We start from the raw sequence: 25402 nt of genomic DNA on the forward strand, positions 1-25402 counted from the left end.
GCCGTCTGATTGTGCGCACGCGCTCATAATCAGAGAGCCTTCTCCTCCCGAGCCCTCGATTTCGCTGCTGAGCTGGCTGGTTTTATGATGGATGGAGCGTTGGCGAGCGATTCGCCTTGACGTTGATGCGCCATCAAGGAAAATTATTGCGTGCGCGCAATTAAAACTAAAATAAAGTTACAAAAATATGAATTCGAATTTGCATGCCGCCATACATATACCAGAAATTATATCTTGACAATGCAGCCACTTCACTTGGATGAGTCAGTAGCGTTTGAGCGACTTTCAATTGTCTGGTAAAACAGCACAGACGAATTTCAACTATTTATTATTCTTACAAGAATAAGAAACGAATACGTTTCTGTCTCAATTTCTTGTTAAATAAAAACATTTTGACACAAAGGCAGATTTGTTGAAAAAACTAGTATTGAGATAAACTAAAAATGATATCTTTATAAAGCATCGCCGTCCAATAGATACCAAATACATAAATTTGAAGATTTAATTATTCTCACTTTTCAGATTTCTTTTCAGGTAAATTGATATATTATCACAAAGACATCTATAACTGATTTTTTTAAGATATTTTCAGATTTTTAAGCTTAAAATATCTAATGGAAGTACATCCAAAGAAATTTTTAATGTGTCGCAATGGGAAAATGTTACCCTTACTGTGGAGCGGAAGACCGTGTAGTTTAGTGAGAAAATTGTCCGAATGGGCAGCCAAAACAATCGGACTATGGCGAGCGAAATTGTTGACATATCTGGACACTTAGATCGCTTCGCATCGGTGCCAGTCCCATTCGACTATATATATGCATTCCTGTTTGTGTGTAAATTTGTGTTTCTTTGCCAGATTTGTTTTTAAATTTATGGTCGGCAGTTTCCACTCCCGTAGATGAACTGAAAAACCAAGCCTAAAAAGTTGTCAGCAAAACCCTATATGTGGAGGAGGCTCTATCTGGTCACCATTGTCATGCATAAATCAGGGAAATACGTTTATTAGCTTCGGTAAAGGAAGTTTTTGCCTTTTATGTTTTTGTTTTTAAAGAGATGTTTAGAAAAATCCAGAAATAAAAGCATCATTGGAAGGAATAAACATTAAGCATTATTATTTATAAATTTAATATAGGGCTGTGAAGATTTTTTTAAGATAAACACCTAACTGCAATAGTAAAGCGATTTCATTCCCATAAGCATTTATTCAGAAATAACAAATTGATTTTCCTCAAAATGTACACTTTCGAGTCTGCGTCACCTTAAGTTACTTTTAATTATTCATTTTAAAATTGAATTAAATCCTAGAAATCCCTTTCCCGCCAATCTCTTGTTTGTGCGTCATGATATTACCTGTAAAATTTACATACGTTCATATTTATCTATCGGCAATCAAATTACAGAGCAATTTGAGACAAGTCAAGACCACTTTCGGCTGTCAATATTTCATATTATTATCGATTTTGTAGCCAAGTACACACAGAGAACCGAAAAAGCAGTGGCAAAATCACAGCACATTCTGGCCTGGGCCACTAAAGATGGATATCTGGGAAAACATATTGCCGCAGTAACAATATTTTTGTTTCCAGGCCAAGCTTCATTGACTGACTGCCCAAATCGCTGACTAACTGACTGAATGACAGACTGACATCAAAAACTGAGGGAATACATTGAGGCTGTTTATCGCGGACATCAGAGAGCAGCCTTAGTTTCAGCATCAACAACGACCAAAAGCCGCAGGCGAGCACGCGTTCTCCAAATATTTATGAGCCGCAAAACAGAAGGAGGACGACCGATTCGGGGCGTGGATGGGGTATATGGTATATGGTATATGGTACGTATGTTGGGCAAGTGATTTACCGACTCAGCTTCAAGTAGCCGAAGCAGCTGTCAATCAGGCTGCAATCAGCCTCCACTTTAAGCCTATAAAAACGTCTGCAGTTAGCGGTAAAGCAAAACCAAGACCCACCAAAAAAATCAACCACGAATAATATATTTTTAAGCCGAAAACCAAAAAGTAAAAGTGGCTTACGGTAAAACAATTCGACAACGAGATTTTCATACAATTCATATGGTGCCGCACCCAAGATCTCCATGAAATGGAGACGCGTCCGAAGTACACAAAGACAATTAGTGACCCCAAAAACGTTTTGCAGCTAAAGATTTTTTCTCTGCAGTTGATCTTTTATGAGCGATATAGCGGGGATTCCTCATAATATTGTCGGCTGCATTTAGTTAATGAGATCTTATACATGGCGCGCTGGATTTTCACTTCTCTTAACAATACGTGATCGAACCCAGCTTAAGTCCAGTCAGAATATATATTTTTTATACATACAAAATTATATCGCGGCGAACGTAATATAAGGTTTAATATACTTTTAAAATGTTTTAGAAGTAGTAGAAATAATATCATTTTAATTTTCATATTTTAACTTAAAATAAATAGATACGTTTTTAAAATATCGTATCTCATAATTTTAATTTGAAAAGAATTTGTTGTCTTTTAAACATGGGTTTGTTATTTTTATTAATTTAAATGGTACAATCAAGGATAATAAATGAACAAAAAAGCATTCAAATACAAATGCAATTCTCTACAAACGTACTTATGGTGAACATACAAAATGTACCAAATTTTGGGTGGAAGACATTTGTGAGCCACTCCCATATAAATATAGTATATGAAATAAAAATTATCCGATTTATGTAGAAAAGTATTTTTAATAAACATTTATTAACACCAAAACCAATTGGCACAATTCAAATATAAGAACCAGGCTTAAAAATTTAATTTTCCTCTTTTTATTTACAATTGAGACATTTTATACTGTGTTAAACTCAAAACTTTACAATATTTAAAGTATTATTTTAACGAAAATGTTTTGCCACTTCAAAATGAACCTCAATGTTGAAAAAAATAGAATTTTATCATTTTTGTTTTCCAATTTCTTTATGAACATAACCAAATTAAACCATTTCAAGACTTCAAGCTTTTGAAAATACCATGTCAAAAAATAAAGGTAAAATGTTAAATATAAGTAATACATAATTATAATTTTTTTCCTGATGCACTTACATAAAATATGTGAAGACAATATTTTGAAATAGTACTCTGACCGCACCTGTAATTAAAAGGGTGTGGTGGTTGGGCTGTCGTTTCCCCGAAGAATGGTCATCCAATTTGTGTATTGGTCACGCTGACAATTTCTACCTGGCCAAAAAATATTTATTTGTGCTTGTATATCTTTTTCTTTATTTTGCAGACCTTGAGTCCGGCCTAACGTAAATGAAATCCCCAAGCAAATTAATGTTGTATCTGTTGTTTTCATTGGCCAACCAACACGAAACGAAACTGTCAATTGATGTCTTCGGAGCCGGACGAAACGGCTTTTGGTATTTGGTATTTCCTTGGAATTATCTTAATGTGAAATCTTGAACTATGTTTGGGACATGGTCACAAGGGCCGGCCGGCGCAATACCTAAGACAATTTTTAATGGATTTCGAGCTTGACATGACATGTCCCAAAACGTCTTAGGGCGCATTTAATTGCAAAGTTTTGTAACATCCACAAGATGTCACAGATAGTTGGCCCGCGGCGAAAGCACTCCCAAAACCGAAATCTAACTTAGATTCTGCGGTCCAATCTAAAGCAAAATATCTACCGCAGAACTTAAAGCAATTTTGCATTCTTATCGCCACTGGCATTGCCCCGGCAAACCAAATTATGCTCAAAAAACCCTTTTTGTATACCGGCGATTACACATAATTTTCATGTTAATGGTGGCTGGCAAATGCCAAGGTACGATAACAGGGAAAACCCCTGTCAAACAAACAAAAAAAAAAAAAAAATAAGGAGTAATAAAATGGCAAGAACAACGCAACATATGCGTACTGACGTGTGCAGCTTAGCGGAAATCTAACCGACATTCCAAGCCGAAAGACACACTCTAAAAGGCAACTTAATGGAAGATAATGTTGGTTTTATCAAAGACTTTCGACGACTTTTAAATGCTCTATGCGCTAAAGAATTATATGATATATACCTAATTTGTTTTAAGTATTTTCTGAACTTAAATATCTGTTCGTAAAAATAGTTGAGCTCAGCAATCTGCAAAAGTCCGCCGCGTCGTGACCTAATTTTAAATTGAAATAGCTACATTTTATTAGCTGACACCCGAACACAAGAAAGTAACATTCCAGATTACGTCACTCAGCACGACTCCTCGTTGGACAACAAAGTTGAAGCTTTAAAACCAGACGAGATTTGATTTGACCAGGCGAAGCCCTAACTAAGCTGCCCGACAGAACCCATAATATCCTGCAGTGGGCCATAAAAAAAAAGGGAAGAGCAAATAAAATGGCCCAGAGAATTGCGACTCAGCTTCAGGTGTGCGAAAGCGGCCTACAGACCAAAACCAGGGACAGACATTTACTTTTTTCCCGCAGTCCTGCGGTTGTTTCTGTGTTTGTTTCTGTTTTTTTTTTTTTTTTTTTAACAACGCTCGGAAACGGATGCGGATACGGATGCGGATGTCTGCCATAAACGAGCTCATTAGTAGGCACACTGTGCCGTGGCTAATGTGCTTCAATAGATACTCCGCTGGCATTCCTCAAGCGATTGGTTAAAGTTGAGCTCTTATTTCGGCCACAGGCATTGAAACGAACTTTTACAACAGTTTTAAAGTCGTAAACACCCAATGAAATTTTAATGATGCCGGGCAGGCGATGCGGTCACGCCACCAACTCACTTACACACTAAAGAGAGAGACGTGAAAAACGTTAAAAAAAAATCCAGATTCTGGTCCAATGGTTTTTGTATCCTGTTTAAAGTTAAAAAATCCGGGACTTATTGATTTTATGTTCAGTCGCTGGCGCTCGTTTCGTTTGGTTTTGGACAGTTTAATGCTCCATTGAATGTTACCGGAGTTCAGAAAGGGGGTTGGGATGTCCATGTTTATGCCTGGCTGCTCCTCATACAGGAGGTCTCCTGGTTCTCCTCCACCTCCCGCGTCATTTCCTCGGCATGCCGAGCAGGATGCACAGGAACATCCTTCGCCCTTTGGTACTTTCGATTGGCAACTTTGTTTGGCCCAATTGTCTCCTCGTCCCGCTCCCTCCGCCATCACATTTCATCCACTTTCCCAGCTGTACTACCTGCTGCTTTTTGAAATGTCAATTGCGCTTATTAAGGGAAAAGTTCACTGCGCTCTAAGCGGAATCGTGCTCCAGAGATGGGCATTCTGGGGAATCCCTTAAAACACGAAAGGAATAGCAATATGAATTTATATATTTAATATCGTCCTTTATTATTAAACATTTTGTTCAATAATGTTAGAATAAGGACAATGCAATGTGTTGTAAAAATTATATAAGAATAGTTTATGCATGGCCTACAGTCATAATATGATTCTTTAATTTACATATGTATGTACAATATTATTTAAAATCATTTATTTTAAGCCTAAGCATAAATGCATTTTTTTATGAGAAATATTTTAAGCTAACTTATTATTATAACTATTACTCTGCTCGTATTTGCTATATATACAATACACAAAGGCACCGTGATTCATGAAAAACTCACGAAACCATCACTAACAAAAAAGGATAGCCAAGTACCTGGTTGAATAACAGAAGTGGAAAACATTCCGGCACTTGACAGAGGTGTTTTCGAAAGTTGTTGAAGTGTGTGGCATAGACTAAGGGAGCCCAGAAACCTGCTCCTCCCAATGTTCCAAAATCTCAAAGCTCTTGACTAAGATGTGTTTGCTCGTCGACTAATGACAGCTTTCAGCATATTGTTCAGTTTGTCTTACGATTATTTCCTTCCAGGAGAAATCATTTAGGCATCAAATTAGAGCAAGCCAAAAGCTTTAAGCCAATTAATAAAAATGGAGAAAAACCAAGACAGCTAGCTAAAAGTCGCTTCAATTTCGACCGATTCCTGGCAGGAATTGCGTATACGACAGATGGGGTTTTAGGTTCAGCGAGATTTATATGAGCCGAATGTCTGGCCAGGCTGTGATTGAGCACCGGCATCGTACGTCTGGAAGTCGAGTAATTCAGGTAAAATATGTCGCTCAATTTGTTTGAAAATGCTTTTTACTCCAAAGGGGTTTCCGGAGATTAATTAAAAAATTATATGGCACTTTAGCTTCGTTGAGGATCCAAATTAGTTCGATATTTTACACAAAGTGAAATAACTGCAAGCGGCTAAGTCAAAGATACAAATTATTATCAATATTAAACCTCAAAGTTCATACAAAACCAAAATATATAAAAATATATCGACAGCATATACTAGATTTATTTATTTGATAGTGTCAGAGCTTTTACATATGCATAAGCCAAATTTGATTGTATTTTTAGGCAAAAATGTCGACGCGCATCTTTTTCAATGGCACCTAAAATACGAGTTGAATATTGCATTTAATGCTCTTGAATAATTTGAATTTAAATCGTTTGGGTTCAACGCCCTCAAATAGCCAAACAAGTTGACTTTGTTTTCGTGCTTAAATGTTTTCGTTGTTCGACCGATAAATGTCAGAGGGGATTTAATGCAAAACAAATACATTTTGTGGAGTAAACTTGCATCCCTCTACTTGGCTTAGCGCTCAACACGGCGTATGATCAATCAGCCAGCTACTAATGCACTTAGAGAGCAGGGGTATGACATAAAAACTTAAGTGTGGCCCGCACTTAATTTAAAATGCATGTTAAAACGCCATTAAGTTCAAGCAGGAAGTGCTGTTGCCGATATAATGCGACTACTACTGTTCTTTATAATGATCTGACCCGAGACTCCAGGGTCCAGGGGCACTCCGTAAACGTTTATTGAACTCGTCCGTGGGGCGGACAAAGCAATTGGCTCCACTCTCATCATATCATGTCGCAATGCAGCCAAGCGTTGCATATAAATTGCCAAAAATTATGAAAATCGGATGCCTTAACAGGTAGCTCTAATTATAGGGTTCACAGCTCATATGACTAATTAGGTTTTTTTCGGCGATTCGCTGGCTTTTTGTCTGCCACTGCATTCGTCAGCCACCTGGATCCGAGCTCTTGAACCCCGACCACCTAATAAACAAGTCGAAGCAATTAAAAACAGCCTTTAAAAACCGCCTGCCATTTGTACGATAAAAAGGGGCGAGTGAAGAAGAAATTCGTTTTTTGCCCCCCGAAAAGACGAAAATTACCTGTTGGCGACTGTCAGTTTGAATTATTAAAGCTGGTTTAAGTCGATCTTCTCGAACTCGATTTTCGCAAGTCCGAAGATTGCCTTACATGAACTTGTCACACAAAGCATACTATTTTTTTATACTGTATAGGCATTTTCACTTATTTTTGGAAGTAGTAGAACCATGTGGACCATATGGAAAACTGGTTTTCATGTTTAAGTGTTTTCACCAGTAAAATTTCCAATATTTCCAGTCAGTTAGTATTAATTTGAGCAAGTTTCACTATACAGACATTGGACTGTTTGTTAAAACAATTTAGAACATATTTTTCAAGTTGAGAAATCAAAAATAAATATTGCGTTAAATAATTTAACAAAACAAAATTATTTATGCCAAATATGTGGACTTTTTTATCGTAGTGCAGTGGGAAAAACAAGTTTACGAACATTTTATATAAAGTTTCAAAACAAAGTGTTTTTTCCCACTGTAAATAAAGAATAAGTATCTATCGTAATAAACAAATTTTTAAAATTATTCCTAAAGAATTTCTATAAATTTAAGCCATTCATTTATTGTCAATTATTGCCTCTTTATGTCGTTTTAGGTCAACTTTTCCCAAATGTTGTATGAACAACTTAAATTTAAGTAAATTATTTATAAAATTAATCTAATTTTTCCTAAATTAAAACATAAAAAGAAGTGTGGTTCGAGGATAACGGAATTCTACTGTGTCTCTGTTGCATGTGAACAGTTTCGCCGCACAACTGGGTACAGTTTACAGCGCCTCGAACATGTTCGATCGCAACGCGATAATGATCTTCGCAGCAGCAGAGCAGAGTGAAGAGCTGAGCAGAGCAGCCTTGACCTGGTTCTTGGATCTCAAAAAGGGGCGACGGCGGCCAATGGCAACAAATTGGCAAAAGTGCAGTCGTCTTTGGTTAAAGCCACAGGCCAGCTGGGAGCAGGAGGCAGGCGGAACCGGTTTGTCACTTTTTCCCACCAACGTACAATTAACTAGCCGCTTATTGCAGCGCTTTACTTCGCGGCCGCCCGTGGGGCACTCACGCAATGCGCAACAGCGGCAACGGCCAGCAGTGGGCGTGGCACGGCACGTTAAGCTAAATACGGTTTTTGGCGGTCAACAGGTTTGTGCGTGTAAGGCTGCGGGGGCGTGGCCGCAAGAAAATAAATAAATAAATCGAGCAGGCCAGAAAAAAAGGAGCACTTAAATGGGACAAGCTGTTCGTTTATATATGTATGTTTTAAAATGATATTTAAACTATTCTCAAATCAAACATTTTGAAATTTCCACCAATCAATTGCACTTTTCGATAATAATAGTGCCATTTTAACTTATGTTCCATCAGCTCAGAATTCCGCGGTAAGGCTAAAAATACGAAAATCCTATTTTTGATGGCAATTTTAATTATGTTGCCCATATATATGGAGTTTCCGGCGTTAAAATATATAAAAATTAATTCACTAAAATAACTCGTGATAATAAATAGAAACAAACGAAAAAAAAATGGTACATAACATAAGTGATAATACTTTCAGCAACTTTTGTAAACTTTTACTTTTGAGCTAGCCTTATGTTATCTTATAAGCTACTTATATTTTTTAAATAGTTATACAAAAAGTAATTTTGTCTTTAGTGTAAGGCCAAAATTAACTGCAAAATTAGTATTTGTATTTAAAAGTACCCTTCAGGTGGAGAGCATTCTTCGCCGCTGCTTAAATGGAGAACGTGACGTATTTGGTTCTCGTGGCCAAGCACTTGACGTTTCAAAGCCAATGGCTTAATGGAAATTCTTAATTCGTGAGAAAAATCATATAATTGCAGTTTGCCCCCAGAACAAAATGCTGTTTAGACTTACCCACTGTATAATTTAGCTAGATTTGAATGAGTGGGGAATAAGAATGCGCTAAATGAGTCGCGCCTGCCACCGCCCACCATAAGAAATTAAAAAACAGTAAAAAAATGAATGAACAAGATAATGCCATTTAAAAAAAAATAATAACTCTGGTGAAAACATTGTTATGTATTCACTAAAAAAGTTTTCTTTTAATTCCCCATTTTTTGTAAGAAAATGAAAATTTTAAATTGTATAATAATTTCTTTGTGCTTTACAAAATTTTTAAATGTTTTTTATATTAAAAATATTAAAAATTAAAAAATCTACATGGACAAACTCGGAAATACCCATAGTTTTTTGGAATTTAAAAAAAAATCTACAAAAATAATATTAGTTCAAGATTTTGCACAGTGGTGGCAGTTAAAACTTGGCCGAAAGCTTGTTGGTTGGATTGTCCCGATGCTCGTCAGGTACATATATAGTCACACCTTTGCGATGCACTGCGATCTGAATCTCGGACTCAACCTTGAACTTGGTATTAGATGCGAAGCTCTCCAAAACCGGTTAGCTGCTCTTAGAGGCTCTTTGTACTGGAAATTAATGGGTAAAGCGCAAGAAACCGGCGACAAGCACGAGGCGATGACAACAACAAAAGAGCGGCTTAATGAGGGGCAAATGGGAAAAACAATTGCAAGCTGAGCTAGTTACAAGATTCAACTAATTTCCATTTAAAATAGACGCAAAAACATTTCTCTCCTGAGTTTTGGATTAAATATATGTTAGCTACATTAAATGTTTTTTCTGACTTAAATTCAAAACTTTAAAAATGAGTAGGACGCAGTAACAAATTTAAATAAGTGGACCAGCCAGAGAGAGGAACCAATTTACACAATTCTCATTGTATTTTAACTTAGTTATAGTACTGGTTTAATCTTTTAAGATTGGAAAACTTAACCTTGTAATTGCCAAAACGAACAATCGAAAAATCATTGTAGCTTCATTTTTGTTATACATATACACATAAAGAATGATATTTTGTCTTTTTATAAAATTTGCATTGTTGTAAAAGTTGGAAGGGTATATTGTATTTTAACTTAGTTATAGTACTGGTTTAATCTTTTAAGATTGGAAAACTTAACCTTGTAATTGCCAAAACGAACAATCGAAAAATCATTGTAGCTTCATTTTTGTTATACATATACACATAAAGAATGATATTTTGTCTTTTTATAAAATTTGCATTGTTGTAAAAGTTGGAAGGGTATAAAAGCCTCTTTTTTTTTGGCTTAAATTATCTTAATGCAATTTAACGCAGGAAATGGTCAGTAGAAAAACTTTTAATATAAAAGTTAGTCCCACATTGAAAGAAAATATTATTTTTAATTCGAATATTTAAATTAGCAGTCATATACGGTTTTAATCACACAACATAAACACGTGGGCAAATTTTCCATGTTATACTCGCAATAAGCCAAAATGTTGCGTCAAGAATAATTTAAATTCAAACGCATATGCTGTCGATTCGAATCACTCAATGGGTTGCACACAAATCACATTAAAACGCTATAACAAGTGCGGTCGATTGGGATTGGGTCTTATTTGCATGGACCTGGCGTTCATTGTGGCACATATAGAAGCTTTTAGAGCATATTCATTTGAGCTTAACACTGAGTAATTATAATGCGTACCAGAAACACGCCAGCATCGCAGTGTAAGCATTCGACCAGGAAAAAACATCTCTAAAAGCCGGAGAAAGAAAGATATAGAAAGAAAAACGAAGAGGAGGAAAGTGCTGTTTAAACGGATATCCTAAATGTCTGCCCGGATGGGCGAAGCTCCGCAATTTTGGCCTGACAGTCATTTCCGTTTCGGAGTTTTTCATTGCTTCCCATGGAGATTTTACGGGAAAATGGTGGGTGGTGAGGGTCTGATGAGAACCTGTTGCATGGAGACAGATTTATGCCATCGTAAAATATGCCATTTGAATCTGGGAACTTAATTCAAATATCGCAAGGACTGTGGCATAAGGATGCGCATTTGATGTTGCTTAGGCCAGGCATCAATGGTTGAAGATGCTGGATAGTGGCCAAAGGTAAAATTACCATTCAAGCTTTACTATTTTAGAAGCTATGGGTGTACAAAGTTTATATTTTTCTAGCTGATTTCGCGCCAAACTTTTTAAAAGGTCATTATTTTTTTAACGACCTGCCCAGCACTTCAAAAATTATATGAGGAACAAGGAGGACAAAGAGCCTTAAAAATTAAATAAAATTTTTATATAATTTTTTAATAACTTTTGAACGGAGCATCGGGTTAAAGGTGTAACAACTTTTTAGTATGTCAGAATAATCGATATGGCGTAGCCAAAGTACAAAATTGTGATTTCATTACTAATGTTATATTACTTATAAGTTTTAAAAGAATGTAAACCGATTAATGAAACTTTAGTTTTAGAAATGTATAGAAACATTAGATTTATATTAATCTATAATCTATTCTGCTGTAAATATTTAATCGTATTTAGAAGACATTATCCGTGCTGCGCAGTAAAAAAAAACAATAGCCGGGGATTTTACAACGTGCAAGCGCGCCACCCACAAATCCACCAACCTCCCACACACACACACACACCCATGCTCGAGTTGGCCATTAGTATGAGTGTTCGGCCATTTTCCCTTCCAGCGGAAGTTGTCTGTGTTAATGGAATTACATGAATTCCAACTCTGAACTGCAGAGTAAAAGCGTGAATACACTGGCAGGCGACATTTCCGCAAATGCATGGCCCATAAACTTTGACTGAGCGGGGTGAAAGTTTTTCCACGAAACAAAAGAGCGACAGAGATGTCTAAATAAAGACCAAAGGAGAGAGTGAGAGAGGGAGAGGAAAAGGGGGAGGGAAAGGGAGAGGGAAAGGGAGAGGGAGAGGGAAAGGGAGAGAAAAATCTAGAACGGAAATGATAATGGCTCGAACCGACGACCGAATTTTTATCGAGTTAAAGCTGCTGCATCATAAACATAATCCACTTTTGGATTTCCGCTGGTAAAACAAAATCGAAACAAATGTGTCGAATATTCGAGTGGTTTTTTCACTCAACTTTATTGTAATACAATTCTAGCGGGTTACAAACAAGTTTACATTTAAACTTTAATTAAATGGACAAATATAAAAAACTTGCAACACTTTTTACTCATTCACAACAACACTTTGATATTCTAGCTAGGTGGCAATAGTGATGATTTTGTGACTTTAAAGATTTTTATTATGTTTTTAACTATTTCTCCAGATATGTTAAAAAACATGGAAGACAAAAGAGCGACATATGGACTTAGCTAAATAGATTTTTTATAGGGTTGGAAAGAGCTCGTTCAGTGCTTTCAATTCTTCTTGCACAGAAAGCTATAAAAAACTTCCAACACTTTTTACTCATTCCCAACAACTCTTTGATATTCCAACTAGGTGGCAATACCTGATCGTGAAAAATAAACAAAGTGACTGCTCAAATTGCTGCTATAATTAATAATTATAGTTACCTATTTTACTGTATAAATAAGTCCAAAGGCATTGGGCTTTTTGGAAACCTTGGAATGGGTGAGAAACGAGCTTATCGCAATCAATGCTCCAGATTTATCACTTATTATTTCTTCAGAAAATAAAGAAAACCAACCAAAGGCATTGAATCGCCAGTCGCATCGGTCAGATCACAATCCCCCAATCATTCCCCTAATCATTCCCAACGACTCGGTGGTCACGACCTATGCCATAGGGCGTCTTAATTCGGAACCCGTTCCGGCGAGGATTGAGATCAAGGAGCTGATAGGGAGTGGGTCCTTTGGACGGGTGTACAAGGCACGATTGGATGACTCTGACGAGGTGGTGGCCCTGAAGCAGATCCTCCACAATCCCAAGTTCTGCCAACGCGAAGCAGAGATAATGGGCCAGCTGGAGGAGCACACCAACATCGTTCGGCTCATCATGCACTCCTGCGTGACCTTGGGGATTCCTCCAATTAGCTACATAATCCTGATCATGGAGTACATGCCGATGACGCTGCTGGACTACATCAACTACCACCGATATCAGCTGCTGCCCGCGGAAGAGCTCACATATGTGCGCATTCTCTCGTACCAGGTCTTCCGGGGATTGGGCTATCTGCACTCCTTGGGCATCTGCCACAGGGACATCAAGCCCGAGAATCTGCTGATCGACCACCAGCAGATGCTGCTCAAGCTAAGTGACTTTGGCAGCGCCAAGCACTTGGTGCCCGATGAGCCCAGCCTCAGCTACATCTGCTCCAGGCTGTACCGTGCCCCCGAACTCTTTGCCCATTATGATCTCTACGGCTGTGCCGTTGACATCTGGAGTGCTGGCTGCGTCCTGGCAGAGCTCCTCAAGGGTTCTCCCCTCTTTCTGAGCAACAAGCACGATCGCCAGCAGCTGATGTTCATCGTAAGTCTGCTGGGCAGCGAGGGCCTGGAACGGGCCCCCGAAATCCGTTCGATGTGTGGCACAGCCATCCCGTTTCGGTGCCGGCCCAGCTGGGATCAGCTCCTGGGTGCAGCTGTACCGCAAGACCTGGCGGATCTCCTCAACTCCTGCTTTGTCTACCAGTCCTCGGCCAGGATCGCACCCATGATGGCTTGCGGGCACTGCTCCTACGATGAACTGCGCATCATGGAGGCGTTGGGGCATCGCATGCCCAATGGCCATCCGCTGCCGCCCCTGTTCAACTTTAGCAGCCAGGAGTTGGGCATCGATCCCAAGCTCTGGGTAGAGCTGTTACCTCTCCACTTGTCTCAGGTGGAGGACGAGCTGCCTGTCGAAGCCGTTTTTCCTGATGTGAAGAAAATTAAGATTTTTGGGCCAAAATAAAAAACGGAAGTGGGAGAAATTTCTACCGAGTTTTTATTATTTAATTGCACTGAATTTAACATATTTTTTTTCTGTTTCCAAAACAACCCTTACTTTCCATTTTTCATACTATAGTATGTACTTTATCTATTAAACACTTAATTGGAGCATTGAGAAGAATGCTAATCAATGCATAAAATAGTCATTTGAAAATTCATAGAGATTAACCCTATACATTTTTTAAAATATCAAAGTAAAAATTTATTTTGCGCCGAACCTAAGGTGACCAGTTCCAATGTCAGTTCCGATTTAAATCGGAGTGTGTGTGGTAAAAGTGTTTAAAACAACCTCCTAGAACAGAAAACACATTTGCATTTTTTAACTTAAACCAAAATATAAGGATAAAAACCAAATAAATCGTTGTAGTCGATTTCCCTCCACTATTAGATATCCATTACTAATTTCAAACTAAATATTTTCCCACAAAACAATCGGAGTTATAATTTTTACTGTACAAGTAACGAGTATAAAAAAAAAAAAAATTCCATATAATTTTAATGCTGATCATTTTGGCTGTATTTTTGCTCTTACTAATTTAAGCTTAAAATGTTGGAATTTAAAAAAATGTTTATTTTTTTATAGTTTGTCTGTACTAGTCCTTTTAGAAGTTTAAATTTTAAATAAATTTTTTTTTTCGCAAATTTGTCGTACTTATACATTTTTAAATGGAACTTGTTCTTGCGCAGAATTATAAATAATAATAATTACTTTAATCTAAGTAATCTACATACCTCTTTGACATTTTTTAATTTATAAATTTGTAATAAATTAAGAAATTCCATGAGTAACTCACTAAACACCTAACTAGTGGAATATTTGTATTATAAAAATCTTATTTTTCTGTAAGCTGATCAATGAACCCAGTAGCCTTTGAAAGAAGGGCAAGAAGTCAAATTCAGTCCACCGTAAAAATGGCTCAGTTCTACGACAGCTCTGGCACGGGAAGCCGAGAAAATATTCTGTGAATAATTGAAGGAAAACTAGAAAATCTGACTCTAGATTTTGCCAAGTCATGGAGTTGCCATCAATGGTGGAGCGTTCCGGAAATCTCCTTGTGGTGCGCAGCTTGTTCAATAATGCGCCGCTGTATCAGACTGCCGCAAATCATGGAGAGGAGCTGCCATGGGTTAATGGCTTAAAGCCCCTGATGGGTGCCGATATTCTGGAGCGTCAACTGGAGCAGTACAGAGTGAGCAGCTCTATGTTTCCGCTGCAGATTCCTGGTTCTGCACCCATGGGCTGTGCATCTCCGGCCAACTTGGACAAGGAAAACACGGAGAGCAGCTCGCTGCCAGAGGGTAATCCAACCTCCAACAACGAGGAGGACCTGCCCCAGTGCAAGATTAGGCGCAACTACAGCTGCAACCAATGCGCCTTCTTCACCCAGAATCCCCGCAGTCATTTGTCCCATCTGCGCGACGTCCATGGCGAGCGCATTGTAATTAACGAGTGCAAACTGTGCCTCTATGCCTCCCGGCACTTCCAGAAGCTGGTGCGGCACATGAAAATGGTGCACGGCTGCTCCGATGATGGCGGCGCAGTGCCAGGATCCGGTGGCCAGCTTCGGGGCAAGCGGAATGTCTCCCGGGAGGTGCGCAAGCGCCGGCTGGAGGAGAGCATTGAAATGCAGGCCACGAGTGGACCCAATCTAAATCCCTGCCTGCTGCGGATGCTCCAGAATGGACCCACACTGGAGCAGCTTAAGGTCGAGCTGCAGCAGCAGGAGCAACAGCTTCTGGCCAGTGTCCAGGCCTACAATCGCCAGCAGGAGATGCTGCAGCTCCAGCAGATCGTGGACGGGCACGACAACCTCTTTTCCATGGCCTACGAATTCCAGACCAAGTTGATGCCACCCAGGCAGACGGAGTCCCTGAAATTGGATCAGAACAATAGTAGCTCGGATTGCGAGGAGGCTGTGAAGAGTCCGTCGCCGGATGCGTTTGAGCTGGCCCCGGGTGCAGGGCATTTCCAGTGCCAGAAGTGCTCGTACAGCACGCCCATCCGGGCCAGATTCAAGAAACACGTCAAGTATCACTCCATGCCGCTGATCAAGTGCAGCTCGTGTGATTTCCACACACCCTACAAATGGAATCTGGACAGGCACACCAAAAATCATGGTGCCAATGGGCATTTCAAGTGTTCGGCCTGTGACTTCAGCACCGATATCAAGCAATCGCTGACCATACATGAGTTGAACCATCATGTGCCCACGATGGGTCACCAGATGACCACCAGACGCCGAGACGTTGCCGAGACTCAGCTGGATCAGCAGCCGAGTGGGTCTGCGTCCAAGAGGAGGGGTCCTCCTGTTACAGCACCGGACTCTCCGCCTTCAGAGTTTCCGGGCATCGTTTGCTCCCACTGCCACAAGCGGGTGGGCAATGCCATCGAGTTGATCAATCATCTTCAAGTGTGTGCTCCCGCCTTGCGGAACACCACCCAACATCTGCAGGCTGCTCTCACTGTGGAGATGGATCCGCAGGATGATGACTTGCCCAGTGCTTCCACAGATCTCAGCTACTGCGGTGTGGAAACAGCTCCTGGCTACGGAGAGGTAAAATTCAGTACATTGATTGCAAAAATGATATACATAGGTAAGACTAACCCCATACCTCTTGTTTAAGGTCACTGAGCAGTTCTTGCCCGACGAATCCGATGAGTCGACGCCGTTGAAGAAGGTTTTCAAGTGCCCCCATTGCACCTTTTGGGCAGCGACTGCCTCGCGTTTCCATGTCCACATCGTTGGTCATCTGAACAGGAAGCCTTTCGAATGCTCCCTGTGCGCCTATCGCTCCAACTGGCGCTGGGACATCACCAAGCACATCCGCCTGAAGGCCATCCGGGATAGGTCCCACAACCAGGCCGAGGTGCTGATGAATGACGAGACCGGAAGGCGCAACTACGCCAAATACAATCAGTATCTGACTTTGATGAAGGTGAGTGCGGAGCAGCTGGGCGATTCCAAAAGCATGCGCACGGGTGAGATGATCGTGATGCCGCCGGAGAAGCTGGCCGAGCATCAGCCCATGGAGACGGAGGAGAGCATAAGCGCCAGTCTGATACCCATTGAAATGGTTGATAGTGCCCCGTCGACCTCGGCTCTAGATTTGAGAAAGCCCAGGGAAGAGCCTTCGGTTGGTGGCAGCAGCATGGACACAAAAAACCCACCACTGGTAGCTGAAGGAACACATTGGCTCATGGATCTGGAATCATTACAATTCAATTCATCGAACGGCAAGCCAATGACAAGTGGTGGCCTGGTCAAAGATTCGCCGCTGGACTTGACCAAGCCAAATACCTTATCTGAGGATGGCCGTCTGTCCGATGAACTGACACCCAGTGATGATTCTCAGGACTCAACAGAAAGCGAATAGGTTGGAATTTGTAAATGAACTTTAAAAAAAATGTTTAAATTTTGTAAAACGAAACCCGAAATTGTTATTCACTTGTCTAACAAACAATTCGAATTTATTAAAACATCTGAGTATTGACTTTGCCGACCCTACATAGAGAACAATCGTTTCTATAGTGAGATAAACATGTACTTGTTTAATGGTTAGGTAGCGGTAAGCAGTAGGGCTAGATGCCAGCTAAAAAAAAATAACAATACATGAGTAGTCAATAGTGTGTTAGAATATTGTTAATTTAGCGTGGCTTATGTATTGAAGACACTCCTATTCTAAAATCAGATCAGCTAAGCTTTAGTCTCGGACAATAACAATACTACGAATTTAGATCACGCGCTTTTCACAGCAAACATTCCCGTATGAAAAATAATACTATGCATATCAATACGAACAGCGGCACCAGGAAGCAGACTTCATCTATGCCAAAGGTGCCCAGGATCAGCCACAGATCGAGGCAGAGAAATCGCGTCTGCAGGAGCCACAACCACAGGCACTAAGCGGTCTGGCACTGCACGCCCTCAAAGTGTGGCGACTGTCCGTCCTCGTCGTCCGGCTGCCGTGGTTGCGGCTTGTAGTCTGCCATCTGTACTTCCTCGGCGTTTTTGGGAATCACCACCTGCTGTCTGGGTGGCAGTAGATCCTCCAGCATTGCCAGCTGCGCAGGCGTGGCAAAGTCGTTTTCGGGAAACTTAACCATAAACTTTAAGTAGAGATCTCCGCTGTCGGTGGCTTTGTTGAAAACGGGCATGCCGCCGCCCCGCACCATCTTAATGTGGCCGTGCTGCAGGACTTCACCCGGATGCGTGCGCAGACAGACGTTCCGTCCATCCAAGTGCTTAAAGCAATGTGTGTATCCGCATAACGCCTCCGTGATATTTATCTCAAGGTCCCGCATGTACAGATTGGCATGTCGGCGCTGAAAGAGTTGATGGTCCAGTTGAGCGATAACTACAATGAGGTCTCCAAACTCGCCGCCTCGCATCTGGTTGCCCTCGTTGGCAAAGGGCACCTTCAGCATGTGTGGGACTCCCCGCTCCACGACCAGGTCCCGCTTCATCTTCTGCTCCACGAAACCGCTGCCCTGGCAAGGACTGCACTTCTTGTCCTCCTTGATCGTGAATCCCCGGCCATCGCAAGCCGGACAGGTCTGAAACAATTTAGGCTTATCAAGTTTGTAATATTTAAATGGCACAGATATATGAACATATATCGATGATATCGTTTTCCGATTCTAACAAAATTAAAAGCGTAATTCTAAATCATAAATAACCATTAATATATCCTATAGCTTTCATATGTATATCTTTTTATCGTTTTATGCATTTTAAAAATTAAGACTTAAAAAATTCGACTTAAGCTGAAAAAAATACCAATTTGTGAAATTAGTGTGTAAGTTTTATATTTTGTACTTTGATAAAAATTTTAGAATGGTCTTTATTGTGATTTTACAATACAGATTGTTGGGACTTGCTCCCTTTAAGCATTTAAGGCGTCTGAACGAGAATACTCCTTTTAGCTAATTTTTTATAAAACAATAAAAACGTTTAAAAAAACGTTTGAATATTTTAAATGTTTTTTTTTATTAAATAGCCCCTACATTCATTGCGGTTTATTTGTGGAAGACCACTTCATTCACAAGAGGACTGGATTCACCCGATTGACCCAATATCTGAGCACATTTTTCGCCTCAATGGCGACTACATTCTCGTGATTTAGGGTGTCAATCCTCTCTTGATAGTTAACAATATGCTGTACTTATTATACACATAAAATAAAATTTAATTTGTTGTATACATTGTTACTATTGTAAATATTCTTATATGACAGGCCGGCAAGAAATTTGCATATTTCTCTAGGACCACAATATTTTAAGGATTTCTACATACCGCATCAAATGCGCTTAGACCCATGAAGGTAAAAGCGGCCGCTCGACCCGCTCCGCCACAGGTTTCGCAGCTTTCGCGCGCCTCCTTGGGCCCGCCGTCCCCATTGCACTTGGGGCACAGCTTCTGGCGCTTGTACTCCAGCTTCTTCTTCATGCCGCCAACGTAGATCTCCTCCAGCGTCAGCTCGACCTTGACCACGACCTTGCCCTCGCGCCTGCCTCGCCCCCCGGGCGATACTCGATCGAAGGGGAACCACTGGGCAAAGAACTCGGAGGCATCCGAGAATCCTTCGGCGCCCTCCTGAAGGCCCTTCAATCCGTAACGGTCGTAGATGCGACGCTTTTCGGGATCGGACAGCACTTCGTAGGCGAAGGATATCTCCTTAAACTTGTCTCCAGCATCGGGATTCTTGTCTGGATGGAACTCTTTGGCCAATTTTCGGTAGTTCTATTGCAGCATAAGAAACAAGGATAACACTAGTTATACCAAACAAATCGAATTGGTTCAGTTACCTTCTTTATTTCCTCATCGCTTGCATCCGGAGCCACTCCTAGCACTTCGTATAAATTTAAGTTGTCCATTTCCTATTGCATCCCAGCCCCTACAAACTAAAGTAGTTGTACATTGTAAGTGTACAATTATTTATTTATTTAATAATGTACCTATGACACTGTTTTCAAGTCATTTTGGTGGCTGAGTGTGACCAAGTTCGATCACACAATGTAAACTAGATATAAAAGTACCAAAGTATTAAAGGAAATGTTTGTCTATTCAAAAAAACAGTAGAGATTGGCGTTGAGAGAATTAACTCGAATTAAATTTTTCAAAACTACGATATTTGATTAAATTCGGGGCCTTGTTTTATTAATATTCTTTTTTATTAAATTAAGCTGACAAAAACTCTATCAAATAATAAGGTCGCAAAAAATATCTTCCAAACATTCAAATAAAATAAAATTTTAATATATTAAATAGGTATACGTTTATGCTGCAAATTACATTTACTAGTGACTTGCTTACATATTTATTTTTAACGCAAACATTTTATATATCCCTGAATATCTTTTTCTACATATGTAGGATAATAGACAAATCAACAAGCATAGTGCTCACTGTAACACCACGTAACCACGGAAAACAAAAAATACCAGAATTATACTGAAATGAGTCACACTGGAGGTACTTTCAATATACCAACGCGTTAGTACCTTCCACGCGTCGAGTCAGGGTCCCACCCGAGAAACTTCCGCCAGCGCACATACACACACAGGCGCAGCTACGTGTGCCATCTTGCTTTTTCATCGGAAAATTTTTCAGAAATTACGCCCGAAAATTACGAAAAAACTGCAACCAAATGGAGTGAAAATTTTTTTTAAATTTAAATTTCGTGCAAACACGTGAAATAAAGTCGAGTTTGGTAAAAAATTTGCCGCCAAACGAGCGCTGGAAAATTTTTTCATCAAGCCAAATGGGTGCGAAGCTGACGACGTAAAAATTTTTGTGTGTACCAACGAAAGAGCGCAGAAAACGGACAGGGCGAGAGCGCAAAGCGGAGAGACCGAGAAAACACTCGCGCAGGAAGAAGCAGCAACGACAGTTTTCGCTCTGTGAGTCGGTGTGTGTGAGTGTGCGCGCGTGTGCTGGGAAAAATGATGGAAAACTACGAGGAAATTCGCCTGGGCCACATTAAGGCCAAGGATTTGGGCGACCAGGTGTCAGACGCTCCGCAGTTTTATCCACCGGCCCAGTTTGATTTTGGCGCCGAAATTCTGGCCACAACGTCGACCGAGGCGGAGACACCAACAACAGCAACCAGCGAACTCTCTGGCAAAGCAAATGGTGAAATCAAAACAAAAACATTGGCTGCCAGGGAAGAACAAGAAGTTGGCGCCAATTCAGAGCAAGACACCAAAACTCCTACAAAGTCGTTGGGCGAGGATGAAGAGGAGGATGAGGAGGACGAAGAGGACGACGAGGAGGAGGACGACGAAGAGGAGGTTACTGGAACGAGCAACGAGGACGAGGATTCCAGCTCGGATTGCTCCTCTTCAGTGGATCCTGACTGGAAGTTGCGCTGGCTGCAAAGAGAGTTCTACACGGGCCGTGTGCCTCGCCAGGTGATTGCCAGCATCATGCCCCATTTCGCCACCGGATTGGCGGCTGACACCGACGACTCCGTGCTGTGGGACTACCTGGCCCACCTGTTGAACGAGCCCAAGCGACGCAACAAGCTGGCCTCGGTGAACACTTTTGACGATGTCATCAGTTTGGTCAAGAAATCGCAAAAGATCATTGTGCTTACGGGAGCCGGGGTATCGGTGTCCTGCGGAATCCCGGACTTCCGCTCCACCAACGGCATATATGCGCGGTTGGCTCATGATTTTCCCGATCTACCCGATCCGCAGGCCATGTTCGACATCAACTATTTCAAACGGGACCCGCGACCATTCTACAAGTTCGCCCGCGAAATATATCCCGGCGAGTTTCAGCCCTCACCCTGCCATCGTTTTATCAAAATGCTGGAGACCAAGGGCAAGCTTTTGCGCAATTACACGCAGAACATCGACACCTTGGAGCGGGTGGCGGGCATCCAGCGGGTAATCGAGTGCCACGGCTCCTTTTCGACAGCCTCTTGCACCAAGTGCCGATTCAAATGCAACGCCGACGCGCTGCGAGCGGACATCTTTGCCCAGCGGATTCCAGTCTGCCCACAGTGCCAGCCCAACAAGGAGCAGAGCGTGGACGCCTCGGTGGCCGTCACCGAAGAAGAGCTGCGCCAGCTGGTGGAGAATGGCATCATGAAGCCGGACATTGTCTTCTTCGGCGAGGGTAGGTGTCGTTTATGCCTTGTGTATAATAACAGTCTTTATTTTAGAACAAATCTATTTTTTAAGATGTTAAACGATATAATGTTTTGTAATAAACATACCATAACAAGACATTTTAGATTCGTCTCTAATTGCTGTACCGCTGTGTTTTGCTTTATTGCCAACAGGTCTACCGGATGAGTACCACACGGTCATGGCCACCGACAAGGACGTGTGCGATCTGCTGATCGTAATTGGCTCCTCACTGAAGGTGCGCCCCGTGGCCCACATTCCCAGTAGCATCCCGGCCACGGTGCCACAGATACTCATCAATCGCGAGCAGTTGCATCACTTGAAGTTCGACGTGGAGCTGCTGGGCGACTCCGATGTGATAATAAACCAGATTTGCCACAGGCTGTCTGGAAACGACGACTGCTGGCGGCAGCTGTGCTGCGATGAGTCAGTGCTCAGCGAGAGCAAGGAGCTGTTGCCGCCAGAGCACTATCACCATCATCATGTCAGCCATCACCTTCACCACCACCGCCACTGCAGTTCTGCTGCGGAGATCGAACAGCAATCGCAACTGGACATGGATACACAATCCCTTAAGTCCAATGGTTCAGCAGACTACATTCTGGGCTCGGCTGGCACCTGCTCTGATAGTGGCTTTGAATCCTCCACATTTACGAGTGGAAAACGTTCCACTGCCGCCGATGCGGCAGCTATAGAACGCATCAAAACAGACATACTGGTGGAGCTGAATGAGAGCACTGCCCTGAGCTGCGATCGTTTAGCTGTCGGAGCCCCGCCAACACCGGTTGAAAGCTACCGCCATCTTTCAATCGATTCCTCCAAGGACAGCGGCATCGAGCAGTGCGACAACGAAGCCACCGGTAGATATGTGCGTCCTAGCATATTTGTTCAGGAAACAAAGACAGTGGCACCCAGTTTAACGCCCATTCCTCATCAACGGGGAAAGCGACAAACAGCGGCCGAGCGCCTGCAACCAGGAACATTCTACTCCCACACCAACAACTATTCGTATGTGTTCCCAGGAGCTCAGGTTTTTTGGAACAACGATTACAGCGATGACGACGAAGAGGAGGTGGAAAGAGGCCACAATAGACACGGCGATCTTTTTGGTAACGTGGATGAAGATGAGGATGTCTGTGATCTTAATGCCGTACCATTGTCACCATTGCTTCCGCCTTCGCTGGAGGCCCACATAGTCACCGAGATAGTTAATGGAGCCGACGAACCGTTGCCCAACAGCAGTCCCGGGCAGAAGAGACCCGTCTGCGTAATTGAACAGCAGGCAAGAGCCACCCCGACACCCGCAGTTGAGACGGAAACTCCGCCTTTTAAGAAGCGGCGACCTAGCGAAGACAATGAACAGCAGATCCATTTAGAAAGATCGGAGGAGAGTCCTCCTCCAGGAAAGTTAGCAGCTGTGTAAGCGTAATTGTAGTCCTGCTATTAGTATAGTATTTATTTTAAATGCGATAGAACCAGCCTGTAAACACAACAGAATCAATGTCCACAGAAGCTCCTAAATCGATGCAAAGGGCCATGTTATCAATATAATTTCCAAGAAACGTAGTGGAATCGGAATCGATATAAATATTACTTTTTACTGGTGTTAAAAGTGTAAACTTTTCTATTCCGGTTTCATAGAATTTCTGAGGAAAGTAACCAGGAGTTAGGACCACTAGTTTACTCAACTAGAGGCTTTACACATTTGCCCCTTGTTGCTTTACACCCACCCCTTACGCCCCCTTCCGTTTTGATATTTTTGCTAAAGCTCTTACTTTATTTATTATCTCTCTTCAAAACGAAAAGCTGTAAATGTTAGTATTTTATTATATTAAGTTGTTATTGAGGCCTTTTTAGATAAACAAGATTTAAGCGGAAGATTTTAAAATCTAGAAAGCAAGGTTTTTTTGTATTCAAAGAGAATCAGCGCCTCAACTTTAAATCTAGGATTAAGTATAAAATTATCATAAAAATGAAACTACAACCAGATAACAAAACAACACTTCGATTTAGTTAAGAACTAGACACAAACACTTTGTATATAAGCACTCGCCCTTTATTTGTATTGTACATGGTCCTTTTTCTACTTGTTTGTGTTATTCCTTCCTTTTTATATTTCTATTGGTTATGGCAACTATTTTCCAACATTAGTACATTCGCACCCACATCAGATTTGATCGACACTATAGGTATATGTGGTCATTCAGGTTAGAGTCCTGCACAAGTTTACGTTGACTATGACGTTGTAACCGCTCCTGTCATAAGCTATGATTCCATTAACTCGTTTCAAACAGCTCAGCTCGAGTAGCTCACAACAACAAATCAAAAAATTCAATCAAGCTAATACTACTCAGAAAAAACAACAGTTCAAAAAGCTCATGTCACATATTTCTGGTCCGGCAAACATTACAGAATATTTCTCGTTCAACAGTATACGCTTCTTTAAAATAACAAAAATATGTTTAGCAAACTTTTCGGATTAAGAGTTTTAGTATTTGAGTACTCCCGCGAGTTCTTCGGCTTAAGATAGTCCAATATGTTCTTAAAGGCGGATATGAATGCCAACAACAGCGAAATAAAAAAGTATCTTGGAATAAAAATAAAATAAGTTAATTAATTAATAACCAACCGGCTTAAAAATTTTTTAGAAATCCACGAAGGATACCATTTTCGCGACTAATGGCAACAGCCCACTTTTAAGAATAAATTAGACCTTATTTAGTGAAGAAATCACGCTCATTTTCAGAAGTGATCTGAAAAAAATTTGCGATAAATACACATTAAATATAGTAATAATTATATTTATAAATGTAATAATAGTAAAAATACACACCAAATTTATTTGATCAAATTTCATTTTCAACAAGACATTTCCCAACTCCGATTGAGCTACTCGAGCGCAGTGGGCTTAAGTTCGCGGAGCTTAAGATTCGATCGCAAAAACCTGGAATCTGAGCTATTTGAATTTAAAATTTTTCTGTCAAGTATATTCGTGAAGGGCTCTAATACAGATATAAATACAAGTTTGTCATTGGTGTGCGTGTTTGAAATGATTAATCAAAAACTAGCATAAATAAATAGCCACCAAACGCAGTGTAAACCTAGCAGTAAGAATTTAGTCTATATGTAATGAAAGTGTATTAATCCAAAATATAAACCAATCTTAAAAAAAATTTAAATGGCATTTTTACAAATAATCCTATACTGCACCCAAAAATTAGCCACATGCTAGCATGTATTTATAGTGCTATCGTTTATGCAGATCAAGTTTGATCCCTACGGCGCCTACGACTATATTCTAAATGAGTAAAAGGATCGAGCGGGT

General features: G+C 40.9%; 4 protein-coding genes across 5 annotated transcripts; 3 read left to right on the top strand and 1 right to left on the bottom strand.

Moving 5' to 3' along the window:
• The first annotated feature begins 12529 nt into the window (after positions 1 to 12529).
• On the top strand, positions 12530 to 13913 carry LOC128263544 (glycogen synthase kinase-3 alpha). Its single transcript, XM_052998664.1, has 2 exons — positions 12530 to 12624; positions 12683 to 13913. The coding sequence occupies exons 1-2, from the start codon at positions 12621 to 12623 to the stop codon at positions 13903 to 13905; spliced, it is 1227 nt and encodes a 408-aa protein (XP_052854624.1). The 5' UTR covers positions 12530 to 12620; the 3' UTR covers positions 13906 to 13913.
• An 823-nt stretch (positions 13914 to 14736) lies between these two features.
• On the top strand, positions 14737 to 17431 carry LOC128263536 (protein hunchback). 2 transcript variants are annotated; one of them, XM_052998656.1, is made up of 3 exons: positions 14737 to 16498; positions 16569 to 17204; positions 17235 to 17431. In XM_052998656.1, the coding sequence occupies exons 1-3, from the start codon at positions 14957 to 14959 to the stop codon at positions 17316 to 17318; spliced, it is 2262 nt and encodes a 753-aa protein (XP_052854616.1). In that variant the 5' UTR covers positions 14737 to 14956; the 3' UTR covers positions 17319 to 17431. The 2 variants fall into 2 exon arrangements, with proteins under 2 accessions (XP_052854616.1, XP_052854615.1); XM_052998655.1 differs by having other exon boundaries at positions 16569 to 17431.
• A 140-nt stretch (positions 17432 to 17571) lies between these two features.
• LOC128263545 (dnaJ homolog subfamily A member 2) lies at positions 17572 to 19952 on the bottom strand. Its single transcript, XM_052998665.1, has 3 exons — positions 19750 to 19952; positions 19238 to 19684; positions 17572 to 18498 (listed from the first exon to the last, which is right to left on the bottom strand). Exons 1-3 carry the CDS (start codon positions 19816 to 19818, stop codon positions 17845 to 17847), a joined length of 1170 nt encoding a protein of 389 aa, XP_052854625.1. The 5' UTR covers positions 19819 to 19952; the 3' UTR covers positions 17572 to 17844.
• Positions 19953 to 20483: 531 nt separating this feature from the next.
• LOC128263535 (NAD-dependent histone deacetylase sirtuin-1) lies at positions 20484 to 25267 on the top strand. Its single transcript, XM_052998654.1, has 2 exons — positions 20484 to 22066; positions 22233 to 25267. The coding sequence occupies exons 1-2, from the start codon at positions 20887 to 20889 to the stop codon at positions 23498 to 23500; spliced, it is 2448 nt and encodes an 815-aa protein (XP_052854614.1). The 5' UTR covers positions 20484 to 20886; the 3' UTR covers positions 23501 to 25267.
• The last annotated feature ends 135 nt before the right edge of the window (positions 25268 to 25402 follow it).

Source organism: Drosophila gunungcola, unplaced genomic scaffold, assembly GCF_025200985.1.
Source record: "Drosophila gunungcola strain Sukarami unplaced genomic scaffold, Dgunungcola_SK_2 000001F, whole genome shotgun sequence".
Classification (NCBI taxonomy): Eukaryota; Metazoa; Arthropoda; class Insecta; order Diptera; family Drosophilidae; genus Drosophila; species Drosophila gunungcola.

Bases quoted from the DNA above. Each gene is read 5' to 3' on its own strand.
- LOC128263536 (XM_052998655.1), top strand. From the start codon at position 14,957: ATGGAGTTGCCATCAATGGTGGAGCGTTCCGGAAATCTCCTTGTGGTG. The intron at 16,499-16,568 runs GTAAAATTCAGT...CTCTTGTTTAAG, and splicing joins CAGCTCCTGGCTACGGAGAG to GTCACTGAGCAGTTCTTGCC.
- LOC128263545 (XM_052998665.1), bottom strand. From the start codon at position 19,818: ATGGACAACTTAAATTTATACGAAGTGCTAGGAGTGGCTCCGGATGCA. The intron at 19,685-19,749 runs GTAACTGAACCA...ATGCTGCAATAG, and splicing joins GCGATGAGGAAATAAAGAAG to AACTACCGAAAATTGGCCAA. The intron at 18,499-19,237 runs GTATGTAGAAAT...AAATTGTTTCAG, and splicing joins GTCTAAGCGCATTTGATGCG to ACCTGTCCGGCTTGCGATGG.
- LOC128263535 (XM_052998654.1), top strand. From the start codon at position 20,887: ATGATGGAAAACTACGAGGAAATTCGCCTGGGCCACATTAAGGCCAAG. The intron at 22,067-22,232 runs GTAGGTGTCGTT...TATTGCCAACAG, and splicing joins CATTGTCTTCTTCGGCGAGG to GTCTACCGGATGAGTACCAC.